This window comes from Emydura macquarii, unplaced genomic scaffold (genome assembly GCF_026122565.2).
Source record: "Emydura macquarii macquarii isolate MOO-44397 ecotype Brisbane River unplaced genomic scaffold, CSIRO-AGI_Emac_v2 contig_2205, whole genome shotgun sequence".
In the NCBI taxonomy this organism is placed as follows: Eukaryota; Metazoa; Chordata; order Testudines; family Chelidae; genus Emydura; species Emydura macquarii.
In genome coordinates this window covers 64,476-80,712 of record NW_027132342.1, presented here as the reverse complement: position 1 = coordinate 80,712, position 16,237 = coordinate 64,476, and the positions used below count along the sequence as shown (strand labels likewise).

The 16,237-nt window shown below is 41.7% G+C and overlaps 1 protein-coding gene across 2 annotated transcripts; it reads left to right on the top strand.

Annotated features, from left to right (window-relative positions):
- The first annotated feature begins 4,477 nt into the window (after positions 1 to 4,477).
- LOC137160573 (perilipin-3-like) lies at positions 4,478 to 14,923 on the top strand. Of its 2 annotated transcripts, none has more exons than XM_067559116.1 (8): positions 4,478 to 4,498; positions 5,045 to 5,103; positions 9,079 to 9,274; positions 11,260 to 11,342; positions 12,045 to 12,294; positions 12,848 to 13,044; positions 13,540 to 13,668; positions 13,758 to 14,923. In XM_067559116.1, the coding sequence occupies exons 2-8, from the start codon at positions 5,062 to 5,064 to the stop codon at positions 14,121 to 14,123; spliced, it is 1,263 nt and encodes a 420-aa protein (XP_067415217.1). In that variant the 5' UTR covers positions 4,478 to 4,498; positions 5,045 to 5,061; the 3' UTR covers positions 14,124 to 14,923. The 2 variants fall into 2 exon arrangements, with proteins under 2 accessions (XP_067415217.1, XP_067415216.1); XM_067559115.1 differs by lacking the exon at positions 4,478 to 4,498 and adding an exon at positions 4,532 to 4,557.
- The last annotated feature ends 1,314 nt before the right edge of the window (positions 14,924 to 16,237 follow it).

Here is a 16,237-nt window from a genome sequence, read left to right as displayed (position 1 = left end):
TTCACTTCTGCTCAGTCGATCTGGATCAATGGATCTGCTGGTGGCAAATTTGTCACTCTCAGTGTGTACATACCGTAAGATATCAAGAATCCCTGTTAATAGAGCCTCCACTAAATGATATTTCTGTCCAAACCATGTGGTCCTCCGTCCCTGTTAGCTTTCCCCCAGCCCTTAGTTTTAAAAACTCCTGTATACCCTTTTTAATTTTACATGCCAGCAAGTCTGGTCCTTCCTATATATGTGCCTCCTTTCCCAAAAGTTTCCCCTGCTCCTATTAAACCAAAAACCCTCTTTCCTACACAATCTCAGGCAGGCAGTGAGACCCTGCAGTTCTGTCTGGCTAGCTATGCATGTGGAACTGGAAGCATTTCAGAGAATGCTACCATTGAGGTCCTGGACTTTAATCTCTTATGTAGCAGCCTAAATTTGGCCTCCAGGACCTCTCCTACCTTTCCTTATGTCATTGGTACCTCCATGACCACAGACTCCTCCTCAGCCCTGCACATAATTCTGTCTAGGTGTCTCAAGAGATGTGCAACCTTTGCACCTGGCAGGCAATTCACGAGGTGGATCTCCCATTTATAACAAACCCAACTATCTATATTTCTAAGCAGTGAATCCTCCATTACTATTACCTGACTCCAGTTATTAGGAAGAGAGCCTGCCCCAGAGGGATATCCTCATTGTGAGAGGGTACCATGACATCATCTAGAAGGGGGGTCCTGACCATGCAATAATTTCCCATGCTCCAGTTTGATGTTCTCCTTCTCCAAAACTTTCTTCCTCCTCAGCAGTATAGAGGCTGGCAGAGTTGGACTTCTCTATTGTGTCCCAGAAGGTCTCTGTACTTCTCTGCCTCCCTTAGCAAATCCAGTTCAGCCACTCTGTCTCAAGAGCCCATGCTCAAGTCTCCTAGAGCTATGAGCTGCTAGCACCAAAGGCACATGTACACCACCTGCCCGCAAGGTAGGTAATCAACCATACATGCTGCAGTCAGTGCAATAAACTGGCTAGCACCCTCTTTACTGCTGGACATCTACTTCCACAATTTTTATTCTTGCAGGTTGTTTTGGTTTGTTTGTTCTTTTGGGGTACGGGGGGGAAGGGAGAGGGATTGGTTATTGACATAAGTTTAGAGAATGTGAGATGCACACTACCAAATATTTGTAAGGTATCGCAGTACTTTCAGTGACACCGTACAGTAGGGTCAGTTACATCCATGTTTCCCTTATTTTGATAAAGGTGGTGGTTCCAAGTAGGAAGAGGATAACTCTGATTCTTTACCCCTAGTCACATGAGAGTGCCCAGGGGAAGTTGCTGGAAAAGCAGGGAAGAGGTAGTAAAAAGGTTCATCAGGAAAAACAGGGGAGAGAGCTGGTTATGATACCTTGGGAAGAGGGGAGGGGGTGGTGGTGAGGACGGAAGAAGAAAATGCTGGGGCAAGTGGTCCTCCCGTCATTCAGGAGGCAGCGCGGAGAGAGTTTCATACACACAGTTTGGATGTGCATCATTTGAACATTTCAGATTCAATTTTTAACCCAAAATATGCTTTTGCAAAGGGGCACTTTTTCCTCAGCATTCAAACATCAGAAGACAGCCCAAAACCCGGCTGCTTGGAAGAGCTGTATGTGTGCCATGCATATTCACTCAGTCACATGCTTTTTTTTTTTTTTTTTTGGGTAGGAGGAGGGTTTGTTTTATTTCTGAAGTCATGGGATTGGCAAAACCTGCATGTTGTGATTTTATAGTAGTGCAAAATTATGCAATGTTGCAAAATCACAGGAGCAGGAACCCACTGTAAGTCAGACAAAAAATATCATACAAATTTTTATGAGGAAAATCTCAAAGTTTTGGGTTTCATATTAGCATTGTAGAGTCTGGATCCTTAGTTGAGAGTCTCAGCTGGCCCCATTGTTCTGTCCCATAGATCTACTCCACCTCTCTGTGGGCCATGGCGCTCCCTTACCTGATTTTGGTAGGAGTCCCATAGAAAGTGTGTATTAATCTTTAGTATAGTCTCTGCAGTTTCCACCTGTTTGCCTGGGGACTGAAGATGTATAAAATCAACAGTTACTGTTTATCCTTATCTAGCAGGCAACAAACTAACTTGAGTAATAAAAGTCTCATTTTCCAGTTATGTGAAGGCGTTTCCATTTTGAAAACTGTACAGAAAGAGACAGTGAGAACCTGACAGAGCAGTTAGGGGTGGAGAATGATATACAGCTAATCCTTTGTGGGAAGGAAATAGTAAGTGTTCCCAAACTGGTTTAGGGAGAAGGTAATATAAGATGTAATTCAGTTTCTTGGAAGCAGCCAGGAAAGGCTGAATAGGTATGTACAGGGGACAAAGAGCAAAAGTTTCTGTTGCTATAAGAAATTATGGGACTTTCTGGATTTGGAAGAGAGAGATCAGCACAGACCCAGACTTCTGAGAGAACAATTGGGACAATTGGTCTGCTCCAAAGAATAACATGAACTGAGATACTGCAATTCCTTGTAAGAACACAAATCACTAATCTTTTATAGCTGAGGTTCCCACATTCATAGTTGCTCAATGTCCCTTATCTTGGATCTTCATGGGAATCAGAGTTAAAGCTTTTGTTCATATCTGGTTTTGCTTTTTAAAATCAAATAGACACCATGTTTAAATATAATTATAATGTACATGAAACGGTAATGATTACAGCTAGGGTACCAGTGCTGGCTGAGAGATGAGGAAGGCTCTAGTCTCAGGAAAGGAAGAGCAAATAAGTGGACTCCATCAACACCTTAGTGACAAGATAATAAAAAAGGGGATTCAGGAGGGGCTACAATCCAGAGATACACTACAAGGGTAAATGGGAGGTGGGGGGTCTGTGCTGGCATATACGGAGCCCTCTGACCCCTTAGGGGTTCTGGATAGTGGTGACGCACCGTTATACTTCCATTTCCACCAGACCCGGAGGGAGAGGGGTAGTAAAGGTCTTAGGGTTGGCTCTCAAATTAGGCCTTTCATAAAGTAGCATTCTGCTGCCTGGTAACACGAAGAACCAACTAAGCACAATTTTGCCAAACTTTATGTCTGCATAACACCTCCCTGCTATTACTACACACCCAACAAATATACTGGAGTCCTTAGAGACCATCTGCTGAACTTTTAACTGAGGCATGATCATAAGAGCTGTACTTAACCCATCTCAATCCATAATGAGCTGACTGGGAGATTACCTTAAAGTGAGTTGCCCTCTTGAGAGGAATGCAGGATGAGGATTCTTTAGAAGCAGGTGAGCTCAGGAGAAGGATCTGTCACAAGGAAATAGACACCAGCAGAGAAAACTGGGTACTGATGTGCAACGACCAAGGGGCCTTCTATACAGATATTGTAATACAGGGAGCACCATTTGCAGGAAAATGCTCCATTCCTTTGGCAGTAATATAGACAGATCAGTGCACATCAGGGACCTCTTCCTGTAGCTGGGAGATTTGCCCTGGGTTAGGTGAATTTCAAAAGGTGTGGGCCTACAAAAAACTTGACAATGGATAGCTGAGCGGAGACCACAGCTTATCATGCTGACTCATATCATAATATTATCTCCTTGTACCCCCCCCCCCCCCAATCTGTCATCTCTTGTCTTACACTTATTTTGCTAGCCCTGTGGGGAAGGGACTGTTTTTGTTCTGTGTTTGTACAGGCCCTAGCATAGTGGGGTCTTGGTCCATGACTGGGGTTCCTAGGCACTACGATAACACAAATAATAATAATAATAATGGGCAAAGAATGAAGAGGAGAGAAGTTGCAACAGGGGCCAAAAACAAATTAAAGAAGCTCCAGCGCTTTTGTTCTGTCCATGTCTTTCCTGTCCTGTCCTACCCACCTATGCACTAACAGTAATAAAAAAAATGATTAGTTTTACCATGAGATGATTTCTGGTAGCAAGCTGTATTATAGGATGGGTTACAGGCAAAGGTTTCTCACAACCTTCTTACTGCCTAATGAGTAATATGATGGGAAGAGAAAGTTACCCAGGTTTCTGATTTTCATCTATGTTACTTACAGTATTACCCTAGGACAAATAATCTTAAAAAAACTCTCAATAATATACCTGTAGCTTTAGCATCTGAACTCTATATAAGCCAGTACTGTCTTTAAACTACCCAAAGCAAGTCCATGCAGATTTGCCTCTCATTGCCTTCTCTACATTAATAAGAAACACTTTTACCAAGCAGTGAGGCCCACAGCCGCAAAGGTGTTTAGACTCCTAATTTTGATTGAAATCAATCAGCATTAAGTGCCTAACTAACTCTATAGATCTGGAACTAACTGCTCTTAGGAGGGTTAATTGCAATCATATGTGCAAAATTATTCCCTTTCCCAGGACCTCGCATGTTGTCCCACATATATTCTATCCTCATTGGTCACTGCAGAGTGTACCTCTTTCTCATGGGTTTTCTGAACTGTCTATCTTGAGCTCCTGACCACTCTCCCACCCCCAATGACATCACTCCAGGTACATAAAAGGTGAGTAGAGGCAGGTTTGGAGAGAGTACTTTCTGGACTGTCAAATATGGCTGACAAGGGTAGGTAAATATTATTGATGAGAGTATGGTAAATAAAGCACTTTCTGCTTGTTTTTGTTTGTATTAGTTTCAAATGTGTAGTAAGTTGTGTAAAATTGCAGTTCTTAAAATTTGAGTGAGGGGGTTGTTTTGAAGGGTTTGTTTGTTTTTTCTAGTCTTTACTCTTTATAGTAGGTGAAAGAAAGGAGACCTCAAGGTGGGGCTTCTTTACTGTGAGTTTTTAGTTGGTAACTTTCTAGCTTTTTTTTTTTTTTCTTGTATGAGATACAAGGTAAAGACTAATGTTTAGTAATGGGAACTCCACTTAAATGGGAGTGCTCCGATCTGCCTAATCCTACATCATATGTGAGAAATAACTAAGGCAACTGATTCAAATTAGTAAAACTGGATCTTTTGTTCTTAAGCTATGAATGCTGTTAAACTCACTTGACTAAGATTGCAACTTGTGCTCTTGACCTATCACAATTCCCGTTCTTTTCCCTTTCAGTTGTACCTGACTTAGCTATGTCTTCTGAGAAGCAAATAAACAATACTTCCCAGGAACAGGTAGGCATATGTATTAAGAGGGTGATCTACTGACTCTCCCCAAACACTAGCTAAGATTACTAAATTTAAAAGTTTAGGAGAGGGCTTTCCCCCACCCCTTCTTTTAAGAGCAAGAGGTACAGAGGAACACTGTTTGGATAGAGACATACCTTAGGAGAGGATCTATTAATGGGGATTCTCTAGAGCCTAGTAAGGCAATGAGGCTGGAAGCTGCCTAAGTACAGATAGGATCTGAAGAGAAACAGACAGAATCCCATTCAAATCACATCACACAGGCTGACTGCTAAAATGTGGCCACTTTTAAAAGTGCTTGTAGACCAATGCTAGAAATCTAAATACTAAGATGCGTGAACTTGAATGCCTGGTATTCAATGATTATATTGATATAATAGCATCACAGAGACTTGGTGGGATGATGATCAATGGGACATAATCCAGGGTATAAAATGTATAGGAAGGGCAGGAGGCTGGGCTGGTGGGGAAAGTTGCACTATATGTGAAAGAGCCTTGAGTCATTTAAGATTTTTACTCTAACTGTACCATAGACTGTCTAGGGATAGAAATTCCATGCTTCTATAATAAGAGTATAGCAGTAGGAACATATTACTGACCAAGCTGGTGATTGTGAACTGCACAGGGAGATTAGAGAGGCTTTAAAAATAATTGAAGTCCCCTGTCTTCAATCCCTATATTGACTGGGTATATGCCACCTCAGGATGGGATGCAGATGGCTTCTAGATACCATAAATGATTACTACTTGGAGCAGCTAGTCCTGGAACCCACAAGGGAGAGGCAATTCTTAATTTAGTACTAAGTGGAGCACAGCATCTAGGCTAAATGTGAATATAGCTGAACTGCTTGGTAATGCAACCATTCTATCTAAACATCTCATTTTGTGATGAGAGAACACTAAATAAGCCCACAATAATACTATTTAACTTTAGAAAGGGGACCTACACAAAAATGAGGAAGCCAGCTAAATGGAAATTAAAAGGAATGCTCACAAGAGTGACATGCCTGCAAGATGCATGGAAACTCTTTTTAAAAAAAAAAACCATAATAAAAGTTCAAATTTAAATGTTTATCCCCCTTCCCTCCCCTCCCCCCCCCCCCCCAAAAAAAAAAAAAAAAAAAAACTAAATGGGACCAAAAGAGTGCCACCATGGCTAAAACTAAAAAGTGGTTAGAGGCAAGAGGACATGTATTTAAAAATTGGAAATTAAATCTTAATGGGGAAAATAGAAAGGAGCCTGAACTCTGGCAAGTCCAGTGTAAAAGTACGGTTAGTAGGTAAATTGAAGAGCAGCTAGCCAGAGAGTAAGTGCACTAGAAACCGGAAGCCTGCTTAACAATCAATGGGGACGATAGCAGTATTCAAGGAAGAAGCTATTGCAGAGAAGCTAAACTAATTCTTTGCATCAGCCTTTACTGCAGAGGATATGAGGGAGCTTCCCACATCTGAGCCATTCTTTTCAACTGACACATCCTGAGAAACTCCCCCAGACAGCAGTGGCAATAGAGTAGGTTTAGGAATAAATTGAACAGTAATCCATCACCAAGACTAGATGGTATTCACTGAAATTCTAAAGGAACTCAAATATGTAACTTGTTCCACAATTTCATGACATTTCATAATCTTAAGTGAACTTTCATACCAGATGACTGGATAATAGCTAATGTGACACCAACTTTAAAAAAGGCTCCAGAGCCATTCCTGGCAATTACAGGCTAGTGAGTCTAATTTTAGTATCTGGCAAATTGACTGAAGCTATAGTAAAGAACAGATTTATCAGACCTAGATGAACATGATTTGTTGGGGAAGTCAACATGGCTGTGTAAAGGAACATCATGCCTCACCAATATAGTGGAACCCTTTTGGGGTAGGGACTCGACCAGTATGTTGACAGGGATGATCTAGTGGATATAGTGTACTTGGACTTTGACCGGGTCCCTCACCAAAGGCTCTTGAGTAAAGTAAGTTATCATGGGATAAGAGGGAAGGTTCTCTCCTGGATTAGTAACTCTTGTTAAGAGATGGGGAAACTGTCTTCACAAATGCTGGGTTCCTTCAAGGATCTAGATTGGGACCAGTGCTGTTCAATATATACATAAAATTATCTGGAAAAAGGGGTTAAACAATGAAGTGGCAAAGTTGCAGATGATACAAAATTACTTAAGATGGTGAAGTCTAAAGCTGGCTGAAGAGTTGCAGAAGGATCTCTCAAAAGTGGGTTAGTTGGCAACAAAAGGGGGGCTGAAATTCAATCATTAATGAAAATTAGCAAACATCATTCCAACCACATGTACAAAGTGAGATATAAATTAGTTATCACTCAAAGATCTTAGTCATTGTTTTTGGAGAATGTTCCATCTGCTTAATGTTTGGTGAAAGCTGAAAAAGCTAACCATGCTAGGAAATGGATAGATAAAACAGAAAATATCAATGCCACTATAAAAATCATGGTACACCCACACATTGAATATAGCATGCTGCTCTAATCTCTTTGAGATGAGCAATGAGAATTGGAAAAGGTACAGAAAAGGGCAACAAAAATTAAGGATATGAACAGCTTCCATAGGAGAATAGATTGGGACTTTTCAGCTTGGGAAAGAGGCTTGGGGGTGATATTACAGGTCTATAAAATCATGAATTTCATGGAGAAAGTGAATAGGGAAGTGTTTGTTTACCCCTTCATGTGACACCAGAACCAGGGATCACCCAATGAAATAGGCAGCAGGTTTAAAATGAGTAAAAGGAAGTATTGCACACAACATAAAGGAACTCCTTGCCATGGGATGTTGAAGGCCGAAAGTATAAATAAGTTAGTTACCTAATTTCATGATTGGTCCATTATTGGCTATTGGCTAAGATGGTCAGAGATGCAATCCCATGCTCTGTGTCCCTAGCCTGTGATTGCAAGTGGACAACAGTGGATGGCTCACTTGATAGCCTGTTCTGTTCATTCCCTCTGAAGCACCTGGCATTGGCCACTGTCAGACAGGATATTGGGCTAGATGGACCATTGGTCTGACTTAGTATGGCCGTTATGTTCTAGCAATCATCATAGTCTGGAGTTTAGTGACTCCAGAACTGAATATTCTGAGACTATTCCCCCATTTGATGAAGGAGACAGTGTGATTGGCATTCTTCAGCACTAATGAAACTTTCTTAAAAGTTGAACTAGCTGAAGCTACTCTGGGAACTAACCTATACATCTCTGGAAGCTTTACTCAGGTAACTAATAGCTCTTCAGTTGCCATGATAGAAGGGCTCTCTTACTCCCATCCTCTTTGATAAGACCACACTTGTATTAAACTGGTCAAAGATCCAGCATCCCATAGTAATTAGCCCTAACCCAGGGGTGTCAAACTCATTTGATATGGTGGGCCACATTTGAATTAAATATATTTCAAGTGGGCCATAAATACCATAAATTGAAATACTAGGCACAACCATTTTTATGTAGTCTATTTGCTAGATATCAGCAATATTAAAAACTGCAGTACACTTCTACAACTATTTTACAATTAAATTTTTTATAGTACTGCATGATGCCCCAAGACCACAGTCCCTCTCGTGCCTTTTGGAGTTATGGCTCGTGCACACAGTGCTCCATGCGCTGCTGCCAGAGTACACAGATCTTGTGGCATCACAGTGCTGGCGTGAGATCTCATGGCGTTGTGGCACCACCAGAGTACAACGCCATGAGATGTCGCAGCAGCATGTGCTGCCGCTAGGGGCTGGACCAAAATGGTTAGTGAGCCGTATTGGCCCATGGGCTGGATGTTTGACACCTCTGCTGTAACCCTTCAGACTGCTGAGCAGCCTTTGAATTGGTCATGGAGCCTTCCGCCCACACTATGAAATACCTGCAAGGTGCCAACTGACTCCTGCCTCTGGCAAGATGCCAGTAAGATGCTTTCACTAGCCACTCCTTAGTGACTCTTCACAAATGTCCCTTTCTTGCCTGCAGAATCTCTTGAGGAGGGTGGCTAGTCTGCCCTTGGTCAGCTCTGCCTATGACATGGCTGCTACTGCCTACGCCTCCACCAAAGACCACCACCCCTACATAAAGACCTTGTGTGATGTGGCAGAGAAAGGAGTGAGAACCTTTAGTGAGGCTGCAGCCAGCAGGGCACAGCCAATTCTGACTTCATTGGAACCGCAGAGTGAGTAAACTGGGCTTGCAGGTTGTCTTATGAATGAACACACGTGTCAATCCCAAGAGCAGCCACGGAGTGCCAAAGCTTACAGTCCCATGTTTCTTCTTGAAGGCCTGTATCTTTCCCTTATTTTCAACTCCTTTACTCCTTGGTATAATTACAGCACATAATCCCTGCCTTGCAGAGCACTTACCTTTTTTCATGTGAGATTATGATGCATCTTGAGACTGGGTCAATTTCCCATGAGCAGAGAAGTCATTACCAAATATCTTCAGTGACCACAAGACTGAGTCTTCAGTCTCCAGTGCTATATTGACCACTCGACTAACCCAATCAATGATCACTTTGTAGATAATCAGTCAGGCCTCTTTGAGGGCCAAGCCTGGCCTTTCAGGAGTCACTTCTGATTTCTTATTTCTAGGTGCCCATGCTTAGATTTTAGGGGGCCTCTCTATTCAGAAGTGTTTGAACACCTGAAAGTAAGGTCCCTTTAAATCCCAAGGTTCATGGGAAGGGGTGGGGTGTTTGTTTGAAAGGACTGCTGTGGTCATCTAGTCTGACCACCTGCATAACAAGGCCACCTGAATTATTTCAGGAAGTCCTGCATTAAGGCCAATAGCAAGACTGAACTAAAACATAGCTTTTTAGGAAAAACATTTCATCTTAATTTAAATTCCCCCAGATGGAGTCTCCATCCTAATATTAGGTAAATTGTCCTAGTGGCAACTACCCTTGTTGTCAAATGTTAATCTTTATTTCTAATCTGCATTTGCTTAGCTTCAATTTCCAGTCAGAGCTAACCAAATTCAATCTGGTAGGCTGAAAAAACCCTCTAAACGTCTGTTCTCCATGTGTAGTTACAATCTAAGTACCTAACTCCTTAATGTTCTTCTTGATACACTGAATGGAGCTCCTTGAGCCCCTTGCTACAAGACATGATTCCAATCTCTTAATGGTTCTTGTGGCTTTCCCTGAACCTTCAAAATAGATGTTGAAAAAATTGGGGAAATGTGGATGCCAGAACAGGATACAGTATTTCAGTAGCACTCATATCAGAACCAAATACAAGTGTAAATAACCTCCCTACTCCATATCCCTTTAATACATCCAAGGATGGCATTCACTTTTTACTATAGCACTGCACTATGAGCTCAATCAAATGACTATTCCTCCCCACCCTAGGGCTCTTTAATTTCTGTTCCCCAGCATAGTCTCCAATTTGATAAGTATAGCCTTCATGCTTTGTTCTTAGACATGATTTAGATTACACACCTTTAAAAGATTCCTTATTGACAATTGTTTTGAGACCATCAGTTAGCAACCTATTAATCCAGTTAATTTTTCATGTTGACTTTGTATTCTACCTTATTAATGTCCTGTGATACCAAGTCAAATGCCTTACAGAAGTCCAACCTAATAGTGTTGATATAATCTTAAATCCACCAACCTTGTATTCTCTTTTTTTAAAAAGTCAGTTTGAGAAGATCTAGTGTCACCAAACCCAAGCTGATGTTAGTTATATTCCTTTTCATTCTTAGTCTCCTATCCGCTGACTTTTATCCAGGACTGACCTAGTCAACAGGCCACTGACAAGTCTATAACTACCCAGTCACCCTGTTTACCCTCCTTAACTATTGTCACAACAGCCTTCTTCCAGTCATCTAAGCTTTGCCTTTCTAGGACTTAAATAAAATAGTTAGTGTGTCCACCTGGACCAAGGTGCCCAAGATTGCTTGACTCTTTTTAAAGTTTAGGCCTCAATTTTTCATTACTGAATTAATGTATAGTACAGTAAAAGTGCAGGTCATGGCGTAGCATGTTACAACACAAAGGGGAAACACTAAACTAAGTCTCTCTCCATTAAATGGAGAATATACTAATCTCTTGGCAGGCTGGCTAGAGAAGATCCATATGATGAATGTGGACAGTAGTGACTGTTAATTGATCAAATTAGTTTGATTTGTAGGGGACTAAACTTCCTTTCTCTATAGTTGCAACAGCAAATGAATATGCTATTAAGGGGCTGGACACACTGGAAGAGAAGCTGCCAATCCTTCAAATGACAGCTGATAAGGTAATCTTTTCACCTTTCTTTAGAAAAGGTGGTAACAAACAATGTAGGACTGTGGCTCAACTTTTCCAGACTACTGTACCCCTTCCAGGAGTTTCATCTTGCATACCCCCAAGTTTCACCTCCCTTAAGACCACTATCACAGCACACTATATGGTAAAAATGAGTAATTTCAGTATAGTATAATCAACTGGAATAGAAGCATTGTATGTACTTTTCAGTGTATATAGAGCAGTATAAATAAGCCATTGTCTGTATGAACTTTTCATTTGTACTGACTTTGGTAGGGCTTTTTATGTAGCCTGTTGTAAAACTGGGCAAATATCTAGAGGAGTTGAGGTACCCCCTCAAGACCTCTGTGTACCCTTAGGGGTACACACACCCTACATCAGTGGTTCTCAACTAGGGGTAACAAACCAAACCAGTCCAGAGCTCTCGAGGAAGCCTCATTCTATCCTGAACAGACTGATTCAAGAAAGTTTGAGTCACAGTATTGCTTGTCTGCTAGAATGAGGCAAAAGTATGAGGGTAGCTGAAGCCTATTACCTACTGCTGAACTATCATACTTTGATTCTTCTCGAGGGGAAGCTACATAGAACTTGTGGAAAGGGCATGATATGGGGGCAGATCTCTACATCTCAAGTAGTCTGTATCAGCCATACATGGAGAATAATCTCCAAATATCTCCTGCTGTCACCTCTGTAGGTTGCTTCAGACACCAAGGAGCTGATGTCATCCCAAGTGGAAGCTGCCAGCAGATTCTCCAGCTTAGTAGACATTACCAGAGAAGCTGTGCAGGGCAGTGTGGTGTCCACCAAGTCTGTTATGACCCACAGTGTGAGCACAGTAATGGAATCCAGAATGGGCCAGATGGCGATGAGTGGTGTAGAAGCAATGCTGGAGAAATCAGAAGAGCTGTTAGATCAATACCTCCCCATAACAGCTGAGGAACTAGGTCAGAACACATCTGAATTGTGAGATGCTGGTTTCCTTCATTAGATGTCTTGGGCCTTATTTTCAAGAAGGCCCTTTTCACCTTAAGGCATACGAAGCTGGAGCAAAATATGCTCAGTTTGTCTTGGTTTCACTCATCTGGGCTGTTTAGACATCATCTTTTCCTGTACCATTAAAGGGAGTCAGACAGTGCAGCACCATTCACCAGTTACTGGAAAGTGGGTGGAGATGTCTAGAATCACTTCTATTGTGAGGCTTACTTACCCACAAATGAGATGCAATTGGGTTTATCAGGTGCAGGTGATGAAGGGAAATGAGTTGAAGGGATCTGGACACTTCAAATTCTTCCTAGTGCAACTATCAAATGTGGTCTGAAAAGGATTCTGGCAATTTCCTAATTGGAATAGTTATGGTAACTACAACATGACACATCTAGCAACTTCCTGAAAGTAATGAATCCAACAAGATATTGGAAGTAGCTATAGTTTATGCCTTTCTCCCTTTTGCCATCCTGATTGATAGAATTTGATCAAAGAACATTTTATTTCCTTCAGCTGAACTTGCAACATCTATAAAGGAGGATGGAGTGGCTCCTCCCCAGCAACAAATGCAGCAAAGTTACTTAGTGCGTTTAGGCTCCCTGTCAAGCAAGCTCCGCCATCGTGCCTACCAGCATTCTCTAAACAAGATGAGAAATACCAGGCAGAGTATCCAAGAGGCACTCTCCCAGCTTCATGAAACCATTCATCTGGTAGGAACTTTCTCTGCCACATTCTATTCTGGAGCTGATGGGGCTTAGCAGAGAGACAAAAAGTGCTTTCTCTGAGGTGCCTCTTCTCCTTTACTACCCATGTTATGCTGGAACTGGCTGCTTCCTAAGCTAGTCTCTGAAGTCTAGACAAGCAGCAAATTCCTACTGCCATAATGCCTTGGTTCCATCATACTTCACAAGTCACAAGCTAAGCAACACTTGGCCAACTCAATCTCTGACTGGGAGATCTCCTGAAGAAAGCAGGTGTTGAGTGACTCAGTGGGGAGCATTACTTCCCCTCAGTCATTGAGCTGATGTTCCAGCCTGGGGCTATGAAGCACTGAAGTACATTTGGCATATGTCAGCACTGAAATATAGCCCAGTCATCACTGGCATGAAGGCAGTCCTAGCATCTTTTAGCTGCTCTAAACACCTGTAGTGTATAACAGGTACTATAAAAATGTTGTTAGACTCCTTTTCTCATTGCCCTTCCAGATTGAATATGTGAAACAAGGAGTGGATCAGACGCTTCAAGATGGCCAAGAGAAGCTCCACCAAATGTGGCTGGACTGGAGCAAGAGGCAGGCAGGAGAGAGTGAGGACAAAGACTTGATACAACCTGAGGTATCTAACCAGGATCCAGCTTTGGTCTATGGCATTTCTGCTTATTTCAAGAGTGTATTCTAATTCACTAATAACTTGTTTCTTTTCAGCAACTAGAGTCTCATGCCCTGACAATGTTTCAGAGCATTACCCAGCAGCTGCAGACGACTTGCCTGACCCTACTGTCAAGTATCCAAGGCTTCCCATCCAACATCCAGGATAAGGTGCAGCAGGTTCGCCACAGCACAAAAGAGCTCCAGGCCTCCTTCTCCACTATCTATTCCTTCAAAGATCTCTCCAGCAGTATTCTGACCCAGAGCCACGAAAGGGTGACCAAGGCCCAGGAGTACATGGATGAGCTGCTAGAGTACATCGTGCACAACACTCCTCTCTCCTGGCTTGTGGGACCTTTCATGCTGTCTGGCACAATACCTGAAGAAGCCATGGAACCATCCAATGAGGGTGGGGAAGACTAAATGTCAAACTTTTTGCCATTCACCTGTGAAGGACAGAATTTCCTCTTGTTCATAACTATCAATGTTGTCCAATTGGGTCTGGAAGCTTGTACTTTTGTGCACCATGTTCTGACATGAGTCTGAATTGTTTATTTCTTATAGGAAATGGAGTTGCTTGCAGCTCCTTCACTACAACACAGGAGAGGCATTTCCTCCCATAGATAGCATGAGGGACAACTCAGTCTCATACCTTGCATGGTCTGCATGCTACCTGTGGCTGAGCTAATATTAAAACAATGATTGAGAACTTACTAATTAGCAATGCTGTCACTGGAAATATCTCTTTAAAATGAGGGTGAAATAGGAGTGTAATATACAAAATACATTATACACTCCAGGAACTCCAACAGCTTAGCTCAAATACTCACCACACACTTAAGTAGTAGCTGAGGACTAGGTTACTTCTAGTGAAAATTGTTCTTGCCACAGTGAGGTTGACCTCCAACTTGGAGATGCTCTTGCTGAAGACTCCCTCAACTTCCCTTTTAAACAGTGAAAATAGTATTAAATATAGCTATAACTCTAGATGTGTTAGACATGGGTTGCTGAAAAATGCATTGTTTACATCAGAATTATGGCCTTTGTAATGCATGGATATATTTCTTTAGTCAAATCACTTGCCTTTGTTACGGTTGGAGTCTTCTGGTGACTACCTTTTTACACTTGTTTGGTAACTAACTGATTCAAATTCCCTATCACCTCTCCTCAGATTGTTGTACTAGAGAACTCTCTTGCAAAATAAACACTTTTTGTGCAGTCAAGCCTGTCTTGTAGCTTGTCTTTTTTTTTTTTTTTAAATTTCTTAACTTAAATATATTTAACAGTAGAAAGGACTGCTGTCATAGCCTAATCTCCTGCAAACACAGATACCCCTTTAAGGAAGTCCTATGGCCTGCTTAAAGTCTACTCTATAGGTGAATTAGAACATCTTTTTAAAAAAAACTTTGAGTTCTAGAGAATCCATGACAACCCTGGGCAAACTAATCCCATTAATAGTATGGTCTCACTACCTTTTTCAACAGCCAGCTATCCTTCCCTTGCTGACATCCTTTTAAGGTCTTAAGGAAGATAGTATCTCCACATAGCATCCCAGAATGCTTTTAATTTAGTTGGGGACCAATAAAGATGGTCATCTCAAGGGTTCTGAGTTTCCCCACCAGGGAAATAGAACTTATTTCCTTCTACTGTTTGCCTTCAGTAGCAAACCAATAGGGGAGGATGCCTTTATTCTCAACAGCAAAAATAGGTGGCTTTCAGTCCACCAAGTAGACTTAACACTACATGAAGAGTGTCTGGCCTCAAACAGGGACCAAAATAAGTTCAAAGCAGCTGTGGCTCTAGCTTGCATTAAGTGCAAAACTACTAACCACCATGAATACTGCCTTTGGCACAAACTTCTAGTTGTGTAATCAGTCCTGCATCTATTTACTATTTGAAGTAATGGTCCCTTATTCCTGCCTACTCAGCACTGACTAATAGGACTGCATAGAGAGCTTGAAACAGGAGTTCAAATACTCCTGCTTCAGGAAACATCAACTAGTGCTCAAGTGCCTGCCACCTAGAAAACAGACCATACTATGCATAGTAAACAGGGCACTAACACAAGCTTTTATTTACAGCTGTGATGGCATGATTAATAGCTTTCTAGTTGCACTACATTTCTGAGAAAGGATACAGAAGTTAGAATCTACAGGGGTTATGTTGCAGTTGTGCATCACTGCAACATAACTTTTCTGGTTGAAATTGCTTGCTCTGTCTTTCTGGACAATGCTGTCTGCTTAGACTAGTTTGAGGGAGAAAATACAATTGAATGATAGCTTTGCATTTCTGGACTACCACCCACATAAGTATCTTACAAAATACATTCACAGAGGTTAATATCTTTTAATAGAGAAAGAAACTGAAATGCAAAAGTTAGCTGATAAAGGTGACATACAGCCTAGTAGCACCAATTAGCCTGGTTCCTAGTGTTGTACTGTAATCACAGTCAACTTTTCCCTCTTGCTATGGGGCATGGGGACTCAAGGCAACATTTATACTTCAATCACCTCTTAGAGGTCAGTACTTGAGATGAA

Coding starts and splice junctions, on each gene's coding strand:
- LOC137160573 (XM_067559115.1), top strand. Junction 11,343..12,044: donor TTCAAATGACAGCTGATAAG/GTAATCTTTTCA, acceptor TCACCTCTGTAG/GTTGCTTCAGACACCAAGGA. Junction 13,045..13,539: donor TTCATGAAACCATTCATCTG/GTAGGAACTTTC, acceptor TTGCCCTTCCAG/ATTGAATATGTGAAACAAGG.